General features: G+C 51.4%; 1 protein-coding gene across 22 annotated transcripts in view; it reads right to left on the reverse strand.

Annotated features, from left to right (window-relative positions):
• Nucleotides 1-16,009, reverse strand: part of LOC122373253 (dystonin-like) — an 85,802-nt gene extending 69,793 nt beyond the window's left edge. For 8 of the 22 annotated variants that reach the window (XM_043351138.1, XM_043351136.1, XM_043351137.1 and 5 more), the window contains exon 1: nt 1,113-1,683. In XM_043351138.1, coding sequence (XP_043207073.1) covers nt 1,113-1,487 — 375 coding nt within the window. In that variant the 5' untranslated portion in view covers nt 1,488-1,683. Of the gene's footprint in view, nt 1-1,112; nt 1,689-10,279; nt 10,373-12,257; nt 12,336-15,923 lie in introns of those variants that run through there. The other 14 variants (XM_043351147.1, XM_043351148.1, XM_043351145.1 and 11 more) reach the window with 7 other exon arrangements.
• Nucleotides 16,010-16,502: the final 493 nt, after the last annotated feature.

Below are 16,502 nucleotides of genomic sequence, written 5' to 3' on the forward strand. Positions count from 1 at the left end.
AAAAACTCGCTCCCTGGCTTCCGTCTTGGGCCGGTCGGTAGGCTCGTCTGCGCGTCTCCCAGACGTCACCAGACCTCTCACGATTCCCCTCACGCTCCGACATACACCCTCCGGTGGCACGCAGCAGCCACCGACAGTCGAAAAACGGGCCATTCGGACCGCTTCGCCGCAGTAGCCGCCTCGCACCGAACGTGTCAACACCGCTTTCGTCAGCGGCTGAACAGCGCCCGATCCCTCCGCTGACCCCGCTGCCACCCCTGTGTGATAAAAACACCGCACCGGGCTGGGAACAGCGGCCAATGACACCAATTGTCGGCGCACGTTGCACCCAACAGATAGGATCAGTGATTGTGGGGAGCCTCGGGCTGTGGTGCCCGGACGAGAGACATTTAGGTAATGTGATGCCATCAGTTTAGACAGAAATGACTCCCGGGAGCGCATGGATGTTGCGACATCTTTCTAAGGGGCGGGTTCTTATCATTGTTCTGTTTGGTTTTATGCTGCTATGAAAGGAATGCTGGAGCCATAAATGTTGACAAGCTGAAAACTTATCACGTGATTTAACTTTTCAGATCATGTTCCGCATGAAAAGAGCACCCATTCATTTGGCTTATCAACCTATCGCTGACACAATTTTCCCTTTATAGCCTCTGGACCAAAACAATATGATGACCGATATCAAGGGTCACATGGACTGCTGCCGATTCCACTGCTTTATAGGTGAGGATGGTGGGTCCGGCATTTAATTTTCCACAGGTGCTGAGTTTTATGTCGCATGGAGTGCACGGTCGGCTGCAAGGCAGCTCAGCCAGCACCCCAACCGACCACAGCACACCACAAAATTGCGCTGAATGAGCGACAAAGAAGGAAGGCCATTTCATACCTGAGAACACAGCGCTTCATAACAAACGCCTGCACTGGGATGACCTTGACCTATCCTCGACTCTGTCACCAGCTCTGGCGCCACCTGGCGTCAGCTGGAGGACTGAGCCTGACGTGACCTAACATACCAGACCGATCCGATTGGACCGAGCCTGGCCTTATCTGACCTGAGCCTGACCTATACCATCCAATCCCAGAATCGACCGGCGCGGTGCGCCACATCCTCTGACCTGTCTTTGTTGATAGTTGGACGACTGGGTAAGATGTGACGAGTGCTGGATGGCCGGCCGCTCGCGCACAGGTACAATCATCCTCCCATCGTGCTGTTCCATCATACTCTCCATCCTGGACTTCTGCTGGCCGTGCGACAGCGTGGTCGTCTTCTTGATGACGCGCATGCTGACCGACTTCATGCCTCCGTGCCTCTCGGAGCGCTGCATCTCGCTGGTTGACTGGTGGATGTCGGAGGCCATCCGACGGGAGGTGACCACCTGTTGCAGCTCCGGCACATCCTCGCGCTCCCGCACAGCGTTATAGTCGTCCGTCTGCCGGCCTCCCGACATGAAGAGTCGGTCGCCGCCCGTGTGGAACTTGTACATAGACATGGCGACGGTGGGTCCGGTGACGGTCCTCTCAGTCCTCACTCCTCTCTCAGCTCCTTACGGAGCTCACTCCGGGAGCCCGTGCTCCGGTTGTGGTGGTTCGTCGCGCTGGATCGTATCTCTCCGTCCTCGCGGGCGGCACTGTGGAGCGCCGCGCTGCGCGTGAAGCCGACAGGGCGGCCGCCGCTCGACTGGTCTCTCCAGCTCCGGCCGGCTCCGCCAGCCCCTCCTCCAGCCGCAGTCAGCCGGCGCCCGGCAATAATGAGATGCCCAGGGTCGCCGCGCGGCCGGCGCCGCCGACCCGGCTCGCCCACGTGCACAGCGCACTGGCCCGCTCGGCACGCACACGCACTGACACGCTGGCACCCACCGGAAGGCCGTCGAGTGGGCGGCGGCGTCGGCGCCCGACTGCGGGCCACTGCTCCCGCCCACCGTCGGCCGTCCGCGCGCCGTCGCCCGCCGCTCACCTGCCGAGCCCGAGCCTCGTCACGGCCCGCTACGTCACGCGTCCGAGCCATGAACTTGAGGTGATTCACACCACGGAGCGGTGGACGCCGGCTCTGGATACCACGGAGAGCTGGACTGGACAGTGGACACCACAGAGGGCTGGACAGTCAGGGCTGGGCTGGACACCACGGAGAGCTGGACAGTGGACACCACAGAGGGCTGGACCGGACATCACGGAGAGATAGACACCATGGAGGACTGGATAGTGGACAGTAAGGAGGGATAGACTGGAAATCACGAAAGGCTGGGCTAGACACCACGGAGGGCTTGACATGACGGAGGGCTGGGCTGGAAATCACGAAGAGGCGACGGCTGGAACTCACGAAGATGTGACAGCTGGAACTCACGGATCGCTGGACACCGACTGCAGCCGGATGAATGACACGGCAGCTAAACGGACTGCTGACAGTCCGGGAGCTGAACGAATGGTGCCGATGAGTTGCACCGTACAACACCTAAGTTCCATGCGAGAGACTTCATGCTCCATTGTGTGGCACCGGGAATTTTCCTTCTTGGAAATTGACGCGGCACATTGAATCAAATGCTGTAGGAGAGGATCAGCTTGTGAAGCTAATTAAATACATATTTCGAAGAAGCTAAACACGAGGAAAATATTTAACCATGTCATCTTGAATTTGTTCGCATCTCTCAGGAGCAGCATGGGTGATTAATGGTTAATGGTTACATTGAGAATAGAATAATCATTGGAATTCATTCATGGCTTACGAGGATACGCAGCTTATCTTTACCGGTATGTCCCGTGCTCCTGAGGCACTTGTACGAACCGCCAGCACACCACGCACAGAGAAATCCACTGTCTCCGCCCCGTCAAACTGGGCGTGAGCCTCTGCGGTTCTGGCAGCCCACGCTCAACAATGGCCTTTCAAACAATGGACTGTATCAGGGAGTGGCCGGTCCGCCCTCACGCACATGTCTCAGCCGTCCCAGTTCCTGTCTGTGGACCAGGTTAGGTTAGGTCACCTGTGGTTTCTGGTGAGCGTTAACTATAGGTCACCTGCGCTTCGGAGGAAACCTGGCCACCTGTGTTCTCGCGGATGGGCCCAGGTCCCGTGCCGGTCTCTGGCGAGTCCAGGTAACCTGCAGCCCTTAGTGACTGGCGGCAGCGTCGTCTCTGGTCCGGACAGACAGCAGGCGTGCCGGCCAACCACCTGTGCCCACATTCTGACCTCCAGACGACCGAAACCAGCAGATCCCGCCCGCTGCTGTGTTTTTCCAACGCCCCAACATCGGATAGAATCGGGAAGACGCCGACTGGGCTTCGCTTAGACAGATAGTCGCATGACAGTTTGCTGACGAAACTGACGTCCCAGGGAGCTCGGTCGGTGTTGCTAGACAGGCGATCAACTTGGCACGCGATACTCGCTAAAATAAGCCGCAGAACATCAGATGCCATGCATACCGGCTTTTGTATACCTCTGAATCGTCCTTCACAGATCATATTTCTGAGGAGATTCAACTGTGTGTCAACTTTCACAGCGTCCGTTGTTTCAACAGTCACAAACTATCACCTGTCGAATAAATCAGCAGGGCAGCCGCGCAGACTAAGTTGAAACCTCTTTTTATATTATCGTAATAGAGCGAGAAAGCTGATAAAATTATTTTTCCCATAGAAAAGGCCTAGAAACATCACATGGCGTCATAAAAGAAGATTAATTGGTACGAACAGTATACATGCTTTTTGTATATATGCCTACAAAAAGCATGCATTCACACAAAACGTTCCCACGTAACACCAGCGCACTCTCACATGCAATACGTACTTTTGCAGATGAATCGGAAGTCTTGATCGATGGTTCTGGAGCTGATGCCAAAGGCATCTCTGCGCCCTCCTTTATGGGCTCGGACTCTGTTTGAATAAATGATTGCACCGGCGAGTCAGACGATTCTTCTTGTTTGGAATCCACGGGCAAGCTCTCCCGTGTTGTATCTACTTCACCTGAGGTGCTCTCCGCATTGGGCGTTACAGTTTGTTCAGCATTTGAATCACTGGCATTCACCTCAATTCCTTCTACAGAGGCAGTTTTTGACATTTCTTCAGAAATAACTTCTGGAGCTACGCTAGGCTCATCATGCATACTTTCTGATTGGACAGGCTCATCTAAGTCAGAAATCACCTTGTCCGATTCGTTCGGCTCGTACTTTATCTCTCCGGGTTTGTTCGTGTCGTCTGTATCCTTCCCAGATCCGTCTGGTTCATCAACAACTTCTTTCACTTCTTCCAACACCTCTCCAATCTCTCCATGCGGACTGCTTTCAACCTCGGCGACCGTGAAGTCTCCCTCCGCGGTGACGTTCACCTCAGACACCGCCTGCCGAAGAGGACCCGACATCTCGTCATCCCTCTCCGCCATTTGCGGCCAGCTGGCATCCAGGGGCGGCACGCGATCCGGACTTCCCTCCTTGCTGACTGTCTCCGGGTCCGGACCTCCGTCCGCACCAACCGTCTCCGGAACGGGCACCAGTTCGGTCGCCTGCGCCCGCCGCCGGCCCGGGGTGCTCAGTTTGCGCAGAAGACGCATCCAGGGAGCAGGTTTGTCAGTCTTTTTCCGGCGCCGCGGTTCGAGACTCCACTCGGGTACACCCAGTACTAGGTAGTTCCGCTCCCACTGTTCGGTACAGGTCCAAAGCACGGGGCGGTACGGGCCCGGGTCCTTGCGCACGGGCGGGACGCGCTCTTTTGGCCTTGCTCGAGGTGAAGAGGTGGGCTCTGTGTTGGTAGTCAGTGAGCGAGCTGACTGAGACCTGGCACCGCCGAGAGGAAGGCCAAGACGTCGCTTCAGGCTAGCAAAGCTGCCTTGACTTCCTCGGTCATCAAGAGATCGGCACGACTGTGACTTGGATCCTATAACACCTTTCTGTCGTTCGCTCGAGAGAGCAGGCTCAGCTCCCGGATCAGCACACGTACCCTCAGAGCCCCGCACATCAGTCCCAGAGCCTGAGACTTTATCTCGGCTGCAGTGCGACGCATGTCTCCGTCGAGTTCCACACTCGGCGCAGGGTTTCTGCAGGTGCTGACGCAGCCAGGTGCCGGCATCCCCAAGGGACGGCCTGCGGCGACGGACGACGGACGGAGAGTTTGGCAGACTGGAGACGGGCGACGAGGGCGCAGAACCGGCGGTCGCGGCCGTGACGTTGGCCGAGGAGGGGTGCCGGATGGTGGGAGTACCTGGAGTGGCAGTTCCTGAAGTGGCAGTAGAGGAAGCAGCAGAGGTAGACGGAATCGCTGGGAGAGGACGTGGTCGGCTGGTGAGTTTGGGCGGCAGCGGTGGCGGCTGCTCCACCACCGGCAGAGGCATCGGTGGCCGGTTTTTCCGTCTGGCAGGTCGACTGGGACTGTCCAGGAGGCCGCCATTTACGTCTGAGTCTGTGCGCGACGCCATATCGCCAGTTCAGGCACAGATACCTGGAGCACAGCGCAGCAAACTGACCCTCCTCGAACGATCCTCACTACAGACGGTCCTCACCACTGTGCATCATGTATAAATTGTGCGTATCTCCTCAACACCAAAGCTTAGCGTCGTTCAGCAGTGCCGTGGAGGTCAGCGACTTCCGTCAGTGGCATTTTTTTCCGACCCACGGGACCTGAAGCGGACACACGTCTGACTGCACAGCTTGTGGTGCATCAGAAATCACAGGATTACGGCCATCACTTCTTTCTCACAGCAATATGTGCTGAGCAGAATGAACTGTCGCTGTCCAAGCTCTTCGTGAAACGTCGGCAGGAAATAGGTCTTGAAAGAGCAAACGGATTTGCTATATCACAGACTTTACCACAGTTGCTACCGAGGCATCTGGCCAACAGCCCGAAGCTCGAAGTTCTCAACTCCTCAGAAGTCCACGTGTTCAACCCTTCCACTTCCCTCAATCGTTCTGAATCGCTCCGTCAGCCATTACTCCGCTTCCTCTCTCACCAATCACTTCTCTGTTCCAACTCCCCACTACAGATCCCGTCAGAGCAGCACGACGTCACATCACACGAGCCACAGCCGACACGCACCGCTCCGGGCCACACCTCCCCGCGCCGCCGAGCGCCACCGTCGTGGCCGACGAACTGACTTCTGCCGTCGACGCCGGCAGCGAACGGAGACCGCGCGAGGGCCCGAAATAGCCCGCGGGCATGGGCGCCGGGTGAGGTGGCGGGGGACGGGAGGGTAGGTGACCTGCAGCAGCGCCACCGGTAACCCGCGACTGCCAGACGGACAGACGGCTGCCGGATGTGCGCCCTGTCGCTAGTATAACGTCCGTGGAGGGTCTCGCATCGTGTGTGAAGGAGGTGACGGGTAGCGGTGACGCCCGAGACGGAGTAAGGTCACTGGAGCACGGAGGTAATGGTGAAGGGAACGAATTGGAAGATTAGTGCATTTACCAAATCGTTGGCGAGACTCAGGTATTTACTTAATTTGAGAAGCAATAAACTTTAAGCACTGCTCCCAAATTGAAACGGTATTACCTGAGGAAATATCATTTATCGAGGACTTTTGTAAGCATTCAGATTCAATCGCTTTCATGCGAATAATTATTTTCTGTACGTTATTTAAAGTCCATCCGAATACATTGTCAGCCATGGACAGAGAATGTTATTTACAGAACGTAAACACTGGACGGATAAATGTCTGAGTTTAAATGGCCGCGCTCTGGCCGGCCGAGTGTCGCCGTCTGCCAAGGTCGGTATCCACTTCCCAACAGTTGGCAGCAGTCCGAATGTCACTGTCACACCTGCCACAGATTTCGTCCCGCTGCCGTCTACAGGAATCCAGTCGGAGATAATTGTGTTTATATTCAGCATCCTGCGATTTGTATTAATTAGTCGAGCTATTTTTCACTTACAGTGTTTGTGAAACTGAATCAATTTTGCATATTTGCGGTATCTTACCAAACCGAATATTTCTTCAATTCAGTAGATATTTATACTAATGCTTGCGTATTAAAATATACCTGATCTATTTATCGGATAGCAATATAAAACAATGTTTTATGGAACAGCTATACGAGTATAAGCCATTTAACCCTCGCACCGACGGGGGGGGCGGATATCCGCCCCCCCCCCCTGAGGTTTTTCGTGAATAGCGGGAAAACCGCGGCGCGTAGCGCCGGAAATTTGGTATGACTATAACCTCATCAATTTTACACATGGTGTGCAAGTTTGAACCTCCTACCTTTTAAGGTCAGGTCACCAGGTCACTTTGAATGACCCAACCTCAAGTCACTTTTTTGCAACTTTGTCACCGTGCCAGAGCTACAGTAGATGTCGGAGGCCTTTGAAAGTCGCAGGATATTATTAGGTCATTAGTAGCTACAATTTGTTCATCTCGGAATTTTGATATCGGTGACCTAAGGTCAGGTCAATTTCGCGACCTCCCCATTATAAGTCAATGGGGGAAAAATCAACTCCCTGTTTTTACCACTAAAACGGGTCGGAATGGCCCCATATACCATACATGACTTCATATACGATCAACCTTCACTACCTTGAGGTCTGTTTTGCTGTTGGGCAGCTGTGAGGTCATGTGACGTCATCAAAGGTCACCAAAGGTTTTTGGCCAATAACTCCGTACAGGAACAAGATACAGACGCGTGGATGGTCTCATTGTGTTCAGCTCGTCAAGACGCATCGAATGATATACATGATGACCTCGAGGTCACGTGACCTGAGGTCAACCTTTGACCTTGACCTTTCGAGGTCAACATATATATCATTCGATGCGGATTGACGAGAGGATCACGATGATGCCCTTAGTTTGTTCCTATCTTGACTAATTCGAAAGTTATTCGAGAAAAACTCTCTCCATATCTAGCGCCACCATTTTGACTTTTTCGACCCCTGTGACGTCATCTTTGACCTGACCTGAAAATGACCTTAGTAAAAATTGTAGATCTTGGCCGTGCGTATCCGATGCCGTTTACCGCTTGTCGCTATCTTGCTTTGTTCTCGAGATCGGGGGCGGTCATCTGCCCCCCCCCCCCGTCGGTGCGAAGTTGGCGCAGACCCCCGTCGGTGCGCGGGTTAATGCATTTTTCGCTTCAATCTGTCCACTTCTTTTTCCGAAAACCAGTCCGCTCGGCCTGTGCGTCCTCCGAAGTTCCTCCAGCCGATGCGCCCTGTGTCTCCTACACGACTCCCATTCCTCCAGTCAAGATATCGAGTCACGTTGGCACGTGAGGACGCATACCGGATCGGCCTCTCTCGCTGACACACACACACACTCACACTGCCCTCGACGGGCCGGATTGGGCCACAAACGGCGCACCCAGCGAGGTCACCAAAGTGACGCACCCAGCTCCAACGCGACGCACTGCGGGTGAAGCAATTCATCTGATACCTATCGGACTAAGGGCGGCCTACGATCGACAAGCCATGGATAGGGCCGTGATAAAGCCTAATATGGATCTCGTGTTACAAATACCGATTCAAATCGGATATTACATTTAGGTGCATATTTCAGTTACATCCTGCGGGATAAACTTTCGCAAAGAGGTTACGAATGGTTTGATCTCAAAGAATAACACAAACAGAACAATGCTAACATTTCAGTTCGCTCTGAACGTTATGAAAGGCCACTGTCTACCAACTGCCAAAAAATTTATTAAAAAAGAGATTCTTTGTAGACGTAAATAAAAGTGATGCCTGGAAACACTTTGCGAATGATGGAAGGCCAGGGTCATAATTGACTGATTACAGAGAACGAGCCTCATTAACCTATTGCATTGTTACAAAATTGCTACGTGACCTAGCCAATATGTTTAGCGTACAATACGTTTAATTTCCATAAGGGCAAACATTAAAGTAATAACAATACATCACTATCTCATTATATTTGAGATACAACAGCGCCATGATATGCAGCGAAATAAAGGCAACAGATGAAATCATTAAAATCATAGCGTAATTAACCATTTAATTGGTAACTTGAGGGCCTATAGCAAGGCTATAGCGACGATGTCGAGTGCCGATAAGTAAAAATAACAAGCGAACCGTTGTCATAGCAAAATAGCTGAGCTGCAAGGGCCAGCTCTGAAGTTTTTCACCTTCTCTGTAAATGTTCCGGGCCCTAAAGAGCCTGCAGTGAGCCGCTGAACAGAGAACTTTCCAAGCGGGCACCTCTGGTACAGACAGCGCCACCTAGCCAGGCCTGAGCTCAGCGCATCGCGAGGGTCGCTGAACACTAGCGCTACCTGTCGGAGCTAGCCGGAACTACACATACCTACGAATACGGACGTGCGTTGCGTTGGACCACCAAATTTAGTGACTACAGCATTATTTTATCTAGCTTTTAAAGTTCAGAATATGCAACGGTATTTGCATATCTGCGCAATAAATAAAAAAGCTGAATATAAAACACTGCATTTGCAATGTTTCTATGCCTCTCTCGGACGATTTAGGCGGTGATGTTGGCAATAAATATCACTCCCCATTTCTCGCGTCACCAGCGGTGTCGGAGCCAGCTCTGGTCACGGTCTCTCTCCTGTCACCAACCGTCCCCTCATCGCCACCGCAGGGCTACCGACCGTGACCACGTCACCACTGCAGGGCCACCGACCGTGACCACCGCTGGCGCCGCCCCGTCCTGCCATGGCGCCTGTACCCGCGGTCAGTGTTCAGCGGTCAGCGCGAGGGGAGACCGGCTGCTGACCTCAGCACCGCATTCCTGGCAGAGTCACGTCACTCAAACTGCCGTCAGTGCCGCTCCCATGTGGGGGAATAGATTTTAGTCCAACTCTACCTCTACCATTGCCTCAAAGCTAGTCAACAGCCAGCTTCTCCCGTTCGGAAGAGAAGGCGCCGATCGGATTAAATCTGTGGTCGGGCGATAGGTTTTGTCCCGAGCCATCCGGCAAGATAGACGGTATCGTTCCACGTTGGCTTTAGGTCTGAACTCAGGACTGCAACCGTTTCATCATCATCCCATCTCCGGCTATGGCCGTCTACAATAACTTCAGCTGATCTCTGTTACTACTTCCCTTTTACTTCAGCTCACATTGTCGCCTTTTCACTCCGCTCCAGATACTCCCGAAGCTGGTGAATCAGCCACTGCCCAAGTATGGGCCGTAAAGGCATGAGAAGTCACGTCTCTACCCCCAAATCACCATAAGGCGAGGTAGGACCTCGTGCCGCTAAGAACACAGTGGAGCCAGATGTCGCGTTTCGCCCAGTTATAACGGTAACAGGTGACACCAGCTTCCGATACCTACGTGCACTTTATTGGTTGGGTTGAATGATCCGCTCATATTTAGGACAGTGGAGTGGATGCAGGATGCAAATGACTTACCTGGAAGTGCAGAATAATGGTCCAGATGAGTCCCAGAGTCAGCTTCGGGTTTCCGTCGACGATATCGTCAGCTCGGATATTCACCAGCTTTATCTGTAAGGAATCGAGAAATTGTTAGCGGGGCATGACTTTTTTCTGCTTTATAAGTCACCGACTAAATTAGACTGTCTGATACGAGACGTTGCATCTCACAAATCTGATGTTGCCGTTTTTGGCTTCATGATTCACTGGCATCTTAACCACAGGTTGATCGCGTGCCTCAAACCGGGTCCGTCAAGCCCAATCTATTAGGCTGATAGGATTAATTTACAATTCGTCGTAACCACGGGGTGATGAGCGACTTTTATCGTGTGCACGAGCTTGAAATCAGTCATTATGACCATCGCCATCGCCTCTGATGTGATGGGAAAGGGCGATTAGGCTATTCACACTGGGCGGATAATGGCAAACTCATTGAACATGTCTCACGTCGAGGGAATGAATCAAGCACGCGGAACTTGTCAAACCCCGTGACCAAAGCGGCACACTCATGGCGCACTCACTTCAACCTCGTGTAAACTTTAATCAATTAGTCGACTTGTTTAACAGTCAATACGAACGCTTCGTTGTGAACGTCTAAAAACTAATCTCATGTTTCAAGTCATCAAATGAATAAACCATGCTGATATCACGCAGGAAACAACCACGCCAAAAACTCACACGATTTTCAAAATCGCGCTTAGCTGGCCTATCTATCTTCCCTAATCTGTGGTTTTAAAGTGCGAGTGAGGGGGCGCGTGCTCGCATTATGCCAATCTCCTGACCTCTGCGCCTCTATCGGAGGCGATAATCGACCGGGGACCAGCCAAACCAAACGGTGTCAGCCGGCGCGGCCCTATCGGTGCAGTTCATGGACGGCGGCGCGGGGCGGTCGGTGACGAGGCCGCGTGCCGTTCGTCGCATTCCGTCCCGCCCCGGCCGTGGGGACGGGGCTGTAGGTATAGGACTGATCGTGTATGCAGGTCGGGTGTGGGCCAGACACGTAACAGGCCTCTGGCCACGTGAGGAGAGTGTACTGACGCCGAGAATAGCGGTAGCGGCTCACGGCAGGGGTATTAGTCAATCGGTGGGATGTTCAGACTAGAACACTGCATGGATATGGCGTCAGGGGGCTAATTGGTCCGGGAGATGCACTTGAACCAAAACAAGTTGGTATAACCCTCATATTCTCCAAGTATGGCATCGCTGTCATGGTTGTTTTGCACAGCATGCACCCCTCTTGGAGCGGAAGGTCTCGGGACCTGTTACAGATCCGCGGACGGAAACAAGCCATAGTGCTATTGTCGCTATGGTCGGTTGTGTTGCTAGGCCTTTGACTCACAACGATAATGACCTCTGAATACAGTCGCCAGTTGTCTGTCGCTGGTCGCCAGTTGCAGAGTTCCGGCCCCCGACCTCTGGCCTCTGACCTCTTATCTATAACATCTGACCTCCGACCCGAGAACGGTGAGCTTTGCCTGACCTGACCAGTGTCAGGTCAGTCAGATAATTACTGCAGCAACTCCGAGGAAAGGACACAGTAGCGTTAACTTCCATAACGATTACAAAATAATCCCCTCAGGCTTCAGGGAAACCAACTCAAGACGCACAGCGAAGCGCTATCCAGCAAAGGTGCCTGATGACGCGTCTTCCCACAAACAATGCACCCGAATTGAGGAGTACGTCGGAAGCACTGCGTTAACGACTTCCCGCCATTGACATCACAATGGGGACATCAGACCCGTACGACATGTTTGTGCCTTGGTGGAGATTCACCGCTGGATTCCTGCCGTCATTGTTTGTTTCCCAGCCGTGGCAGAAGGGTATGGACTGGACCTCTTATCTCCAACACAGCTCCTGCAGAGGCTGACGAGACAAGGCAGACATCACTGACGGACGGAGCGGCATTCCACCGGCGACTTTTTCAGGGGTTGGGGTGGTGTTTGGAGGGGCTGCTCACCTTCCTGTAGCGGAGAAAGTCCAGAGCCACCTGCACGTTTTGCATCTGGTGGAAGCGGAGCTGGCCCTTCTGAGACGGCTGAAACACAGGAGAATAACTATGTGTAAGCACAGGTCAACTTTCCTAACTTAATTATTAACCCGCGCCCCGTAGGGCTACCGGCGGACCCTACCACCCGTAGGGGGGGGGGGGCGTTTCGGCCCCCCCCCCTAAGATCTCGGAAAGCTACCGGCCGATTTTCAAAATTCAAACGGCGTTCGATAGCCCCACCCGGGAACTACCTAGTGACCAAATTTCATTGACCTAGGTCAAACCGATGACGTCACAGGTCAGGTCAAAGGTCAGATTTTCACCGTTCACAGGCAATTCAAGAAATGTGTTGTGAAAGCGAGTAAATTGGTAATTTATTGAAAACCATCGATGGTACATTGTTCGTCAAACACATACTTTGCTATCTGAGGTCACTGATACCAGGTCAGGTCACAGCGAGGTCAGGTCACCGGAGGTCACAATATGAATGTGTCGTGTGATACATGTTTTATGGTCCATTTTACATGACAAATGCGATTATGTGGGTTAGGCAGCCTTTGGGGCCAGCCTAGGTCACGTTTTTGTGAAGGTCAGGTCAAGGTCAGGTCAAATTAGGTCAAATTTCAAAGTTGATATTTTTGCATAAAATGGGTATCGATTCGATGCAGTTCGTCACGGGGAGTCTAATGGTGGTCTTCGTTTTGCTCTACGAGGTCTAGAATTGCCAAAAATTGAGTTTGAAAATTTGACGTCATCATTTTTGAACAGTTTTTTCGCTATAACTTGGCCAAAAAACGAGGTATCGATCTGAAATTTGGTATGTAGATAGAAGATGGTAGGCACTATCACATATATTCCGGTTTTTTCGAAACTCAAAAAACTTTTTGGATTTTTTGGCGAATATATATAAAAAAAAATGCTTTTTTGATTTTTGGGGGTCAAAACTCAGAAATTTCAAAAATTCGAGATAGCAGTTTTGTAGCCCTGTCAATTCTACACCTTTTATGTCTTGATCATTTTTCTGTATCTTCAAAGCTGTAGTCCTGACAGGTCTTCTCGCGAAGGTCTTTTTTCGGTCGAAAATGACAGAACATGACGTCACTCTGACGTCATTTGTGGCCAACCTATCATAGCCTCTGGTAAAATTTTTGGTCACAATGTGTAAAATTGATGCCCGGAGGGTTCCTGAAAGTTTGGTGGCGATATCTTTAGCCGTTTAGGAGATATCGACCGAAAAGGACAGGGGGGCCGTTTCGCCCCCCCCCCCCTACGGGGCGCGGGTTAATACAGATCTGACAAAGACGAGCTGTAAAAGGCATGTCAACAGTTTAAATGTTTTTGTTTTAAGATAGACAAGGATTGATGAGCAAAACAATTTGACTGACTTGCGTTAGTCGTTACAGGGACCGAATTGTTCTGTCTTTTTTATTATCATGTTCGAGTACGACCTTAGCCCGATGAGAAAATAAAGAGAGCCATTTGAAGTGCCATTTGAATAGCAATAGGATCAATGCATGCCCTTGTCCAAAAAGCATAACAGCCAAACAACCCAACCATAATATGGATGCCTTATCAACCAACGAACAAGGCACGAGCTACAGCAAAGCTCCATCTTTAGTACTCGAGAAGCATCTTTGGATGTTCGGCATTTCGAATATTTACTGGCTTTGCAGACATGTCATAACCATTACATGACTCGGTCAGCAAGCATTTTGCATTAGAAGCCCGTGCAGCGTCGGCGATTTGCCTATTCACTAGCATACCGGCTGAAAGAGCCATCCAAGGCTCAACGGGAGCTTGCAAGCCCAGCTCCGAATGAGTTAGCTCTCTGCATAACCGCCACTCAGTCGCAGCGACTTCTGAGGCTTCTTCACATGGTAAATAGCTTATCGGACGGGTGTTCAGCGTGACATATATCACACCGAACAGCTAATCGTTCAGCCATATAGGGCATAATCTGCATGTCAGCCGACCACTGGCATCAATTCCTAACATCGCTTAGCATCGCCATACAGCTCGAAGTTCGGCTGAATGCCTCGGGTCGTGACTTGAACAGACAAATTGTCAGCAGTAGCCGGGCTTGGGTCACCGACAAGTAACAATAAGTTACCGGTCCTGCCGTCAATTCTCAGTCATGAGTCCAGTGTTTCATTGTGTAAACATGGCTGACAGGCGGGCACCGCGGTAGTGCATATGCTCACTTTTCATACAAACGGTTCTGCGAAGTCTTCGAACGAATCTTACAAACTTATAGGACGGCCATGACAGAGTCAGGCGAAGGTACACATTTTGTGGCATGGCCAAGTGCAAATGTACACACCCAGACACATGAAAAATGACAGGTGATTGCGAGAGGCAGGCACCCTCGACCCAATATGTGGTGGCCGCGGCAGGCGGGGTCGTTGACACAGTGCGGTCAGCGGTGCCACAGTGCGCGCTGCGTGCTGTGTTTTGTTGGTATAGGTGCTGTGTACTAACGGCGAGGGTCAGGCTGCCGGCGGCCGATGGGTGACAGGCGATGGCACGTACACGGACACGGAGACAGAGTCCGACACGGGCACAGGGCAGGAGTGACTTTGTCGTTATGACTGTGGGTGGTGGCAGAACAGATGTGGGCCGAATGGAAGGAAATGTGGGCCGAATGTTCGAATTCGGCCGAATTCGGCCGTGGGCCGAATGTCCGAATGTCCGAAAACAGATGTGGGCCGCAGTGAGACAACTTAGCAACGGTACCATATTGGTGGTAGTAAACAGAGGCATACGGAGACATACGGTGGACAGAGAATAGAGATGGAGGAAACTGTTTTGTGAAAAAAATAAAACTCAGACTTGATTAAAGAACAAGATTTCTTGAGATCTACATATGACATATCGGGAAGAAATCTAATAATCAACGAGCTGTTGCATTTACGGTGATAGTGTGGTTTCACATTCGGAGGCTATAAGCGATAACCATTTAATTCCATGAAATAGGGGCAAAACAAACATTTACCTAAAAGTGCTCATATTCACTCATCTTGTTTACAGCAGCGAACGGCTAATTTGTGGCCTACCTACTAATGTTTACACCAAACGTTTCAGATAAGTGGTAACCAGGGTGTTTATCTCCAAACAACCCGTTCTGCGTGGATGCACTGGTATCTGCTGTAACTCCCGGAAAGTGGCCAACGGTACCCGGACAAAAACTACGAGCCACGGGCGGCCGAACTCGAGCTGCGTCCATCAGCCATAAACAGACCGGCACAGCAGCCCACAACACCGGTCTCGGGTTACCGTCGGAGGTATGTGGTAGGGCACAGACGCACAACGCACACCGGTCCAATTACTACAGCGATGATATAGTTTCCGAGCTGGCTGCTGTCAGATGTTTGCATTTTTGGTAGCTCTACATTGCATATCTGTCTGTTTATTTGTTTGTTTGTATGGGAGGCCGACATTTGGTAACGTTATCTAGCAGAAAACAATACGAAGTGATACCCTATTCTCGGGAATTTAAGGGCTCTTATCGAAAATAAAAGACTTTACAAGAGGCATTTGTTCCAGTTATGTTCGTCTCCGCTTTCGGACATGCAGCCACTCGAGACGCGATGACAGATCTTACAGAGGGAGAGGTAAGAAAGAAACCGTGTTACTCACCAGACGCTCACCAGAGAGCACCTCCAGCAGAGCGAGGAGGCTGGTCCCATCGCGCAGATCATAAAACAGATCCCGCACCAGCCGACTCCGCTGAAACAAAAAGACAGACTGTCAGAACTCGAAGAAGAAACTGCCTTGTAAAATGCACAGGCCTGACGACAAATGCATGCTCTGTCAGATTTCAGAATAGATCATTAGCATAGTCATCATGGGAAATGATGAATTGGAATAGTAAGTAAATGAAGCACAGCATGTTGAAAGAACACGTTTTCTTGAATCTGTCGGTAATTATAAATTCAATATACAATTCAATGTGATAGAGATGCAGGAAAAGGCTTGTTGCATATTTTTAGACGATTTTTAGGCCAACATGTAGTCTTCTTTTAACCCTTTTGAAATTTTAAAACACACACGCTTTTAAAGTCATCCAACATCAGGAGAAACGCGAAACCAGTGGACTGTAATACCCCAGGGGAAAAGAAGATGAATACACGCTGAAACATCATGCTCCAAACACATTCTCGCGTCAGTCAGAGTTTTTGTCACGGACAGCAGCCGTTGAGTTACTTCACCTGCAGG

Source organism: Amphibalanus amphitrite, unplaced genomic scaffold (assembly GCF_019059575.1).
Source record: "Amphibalanus amphitrite isolate SeventyFive unplaced genomic scaffold, NRLGWU_Aamphi_draft 001468F_arrow, whole genome shotgun sequence".
NCBI lineage: Eukaryota > Metazoa > Arthropoda > Thecostraca > Balanomorpha > Balanidae > Amphibalanus > Amphibalanus amphitrite.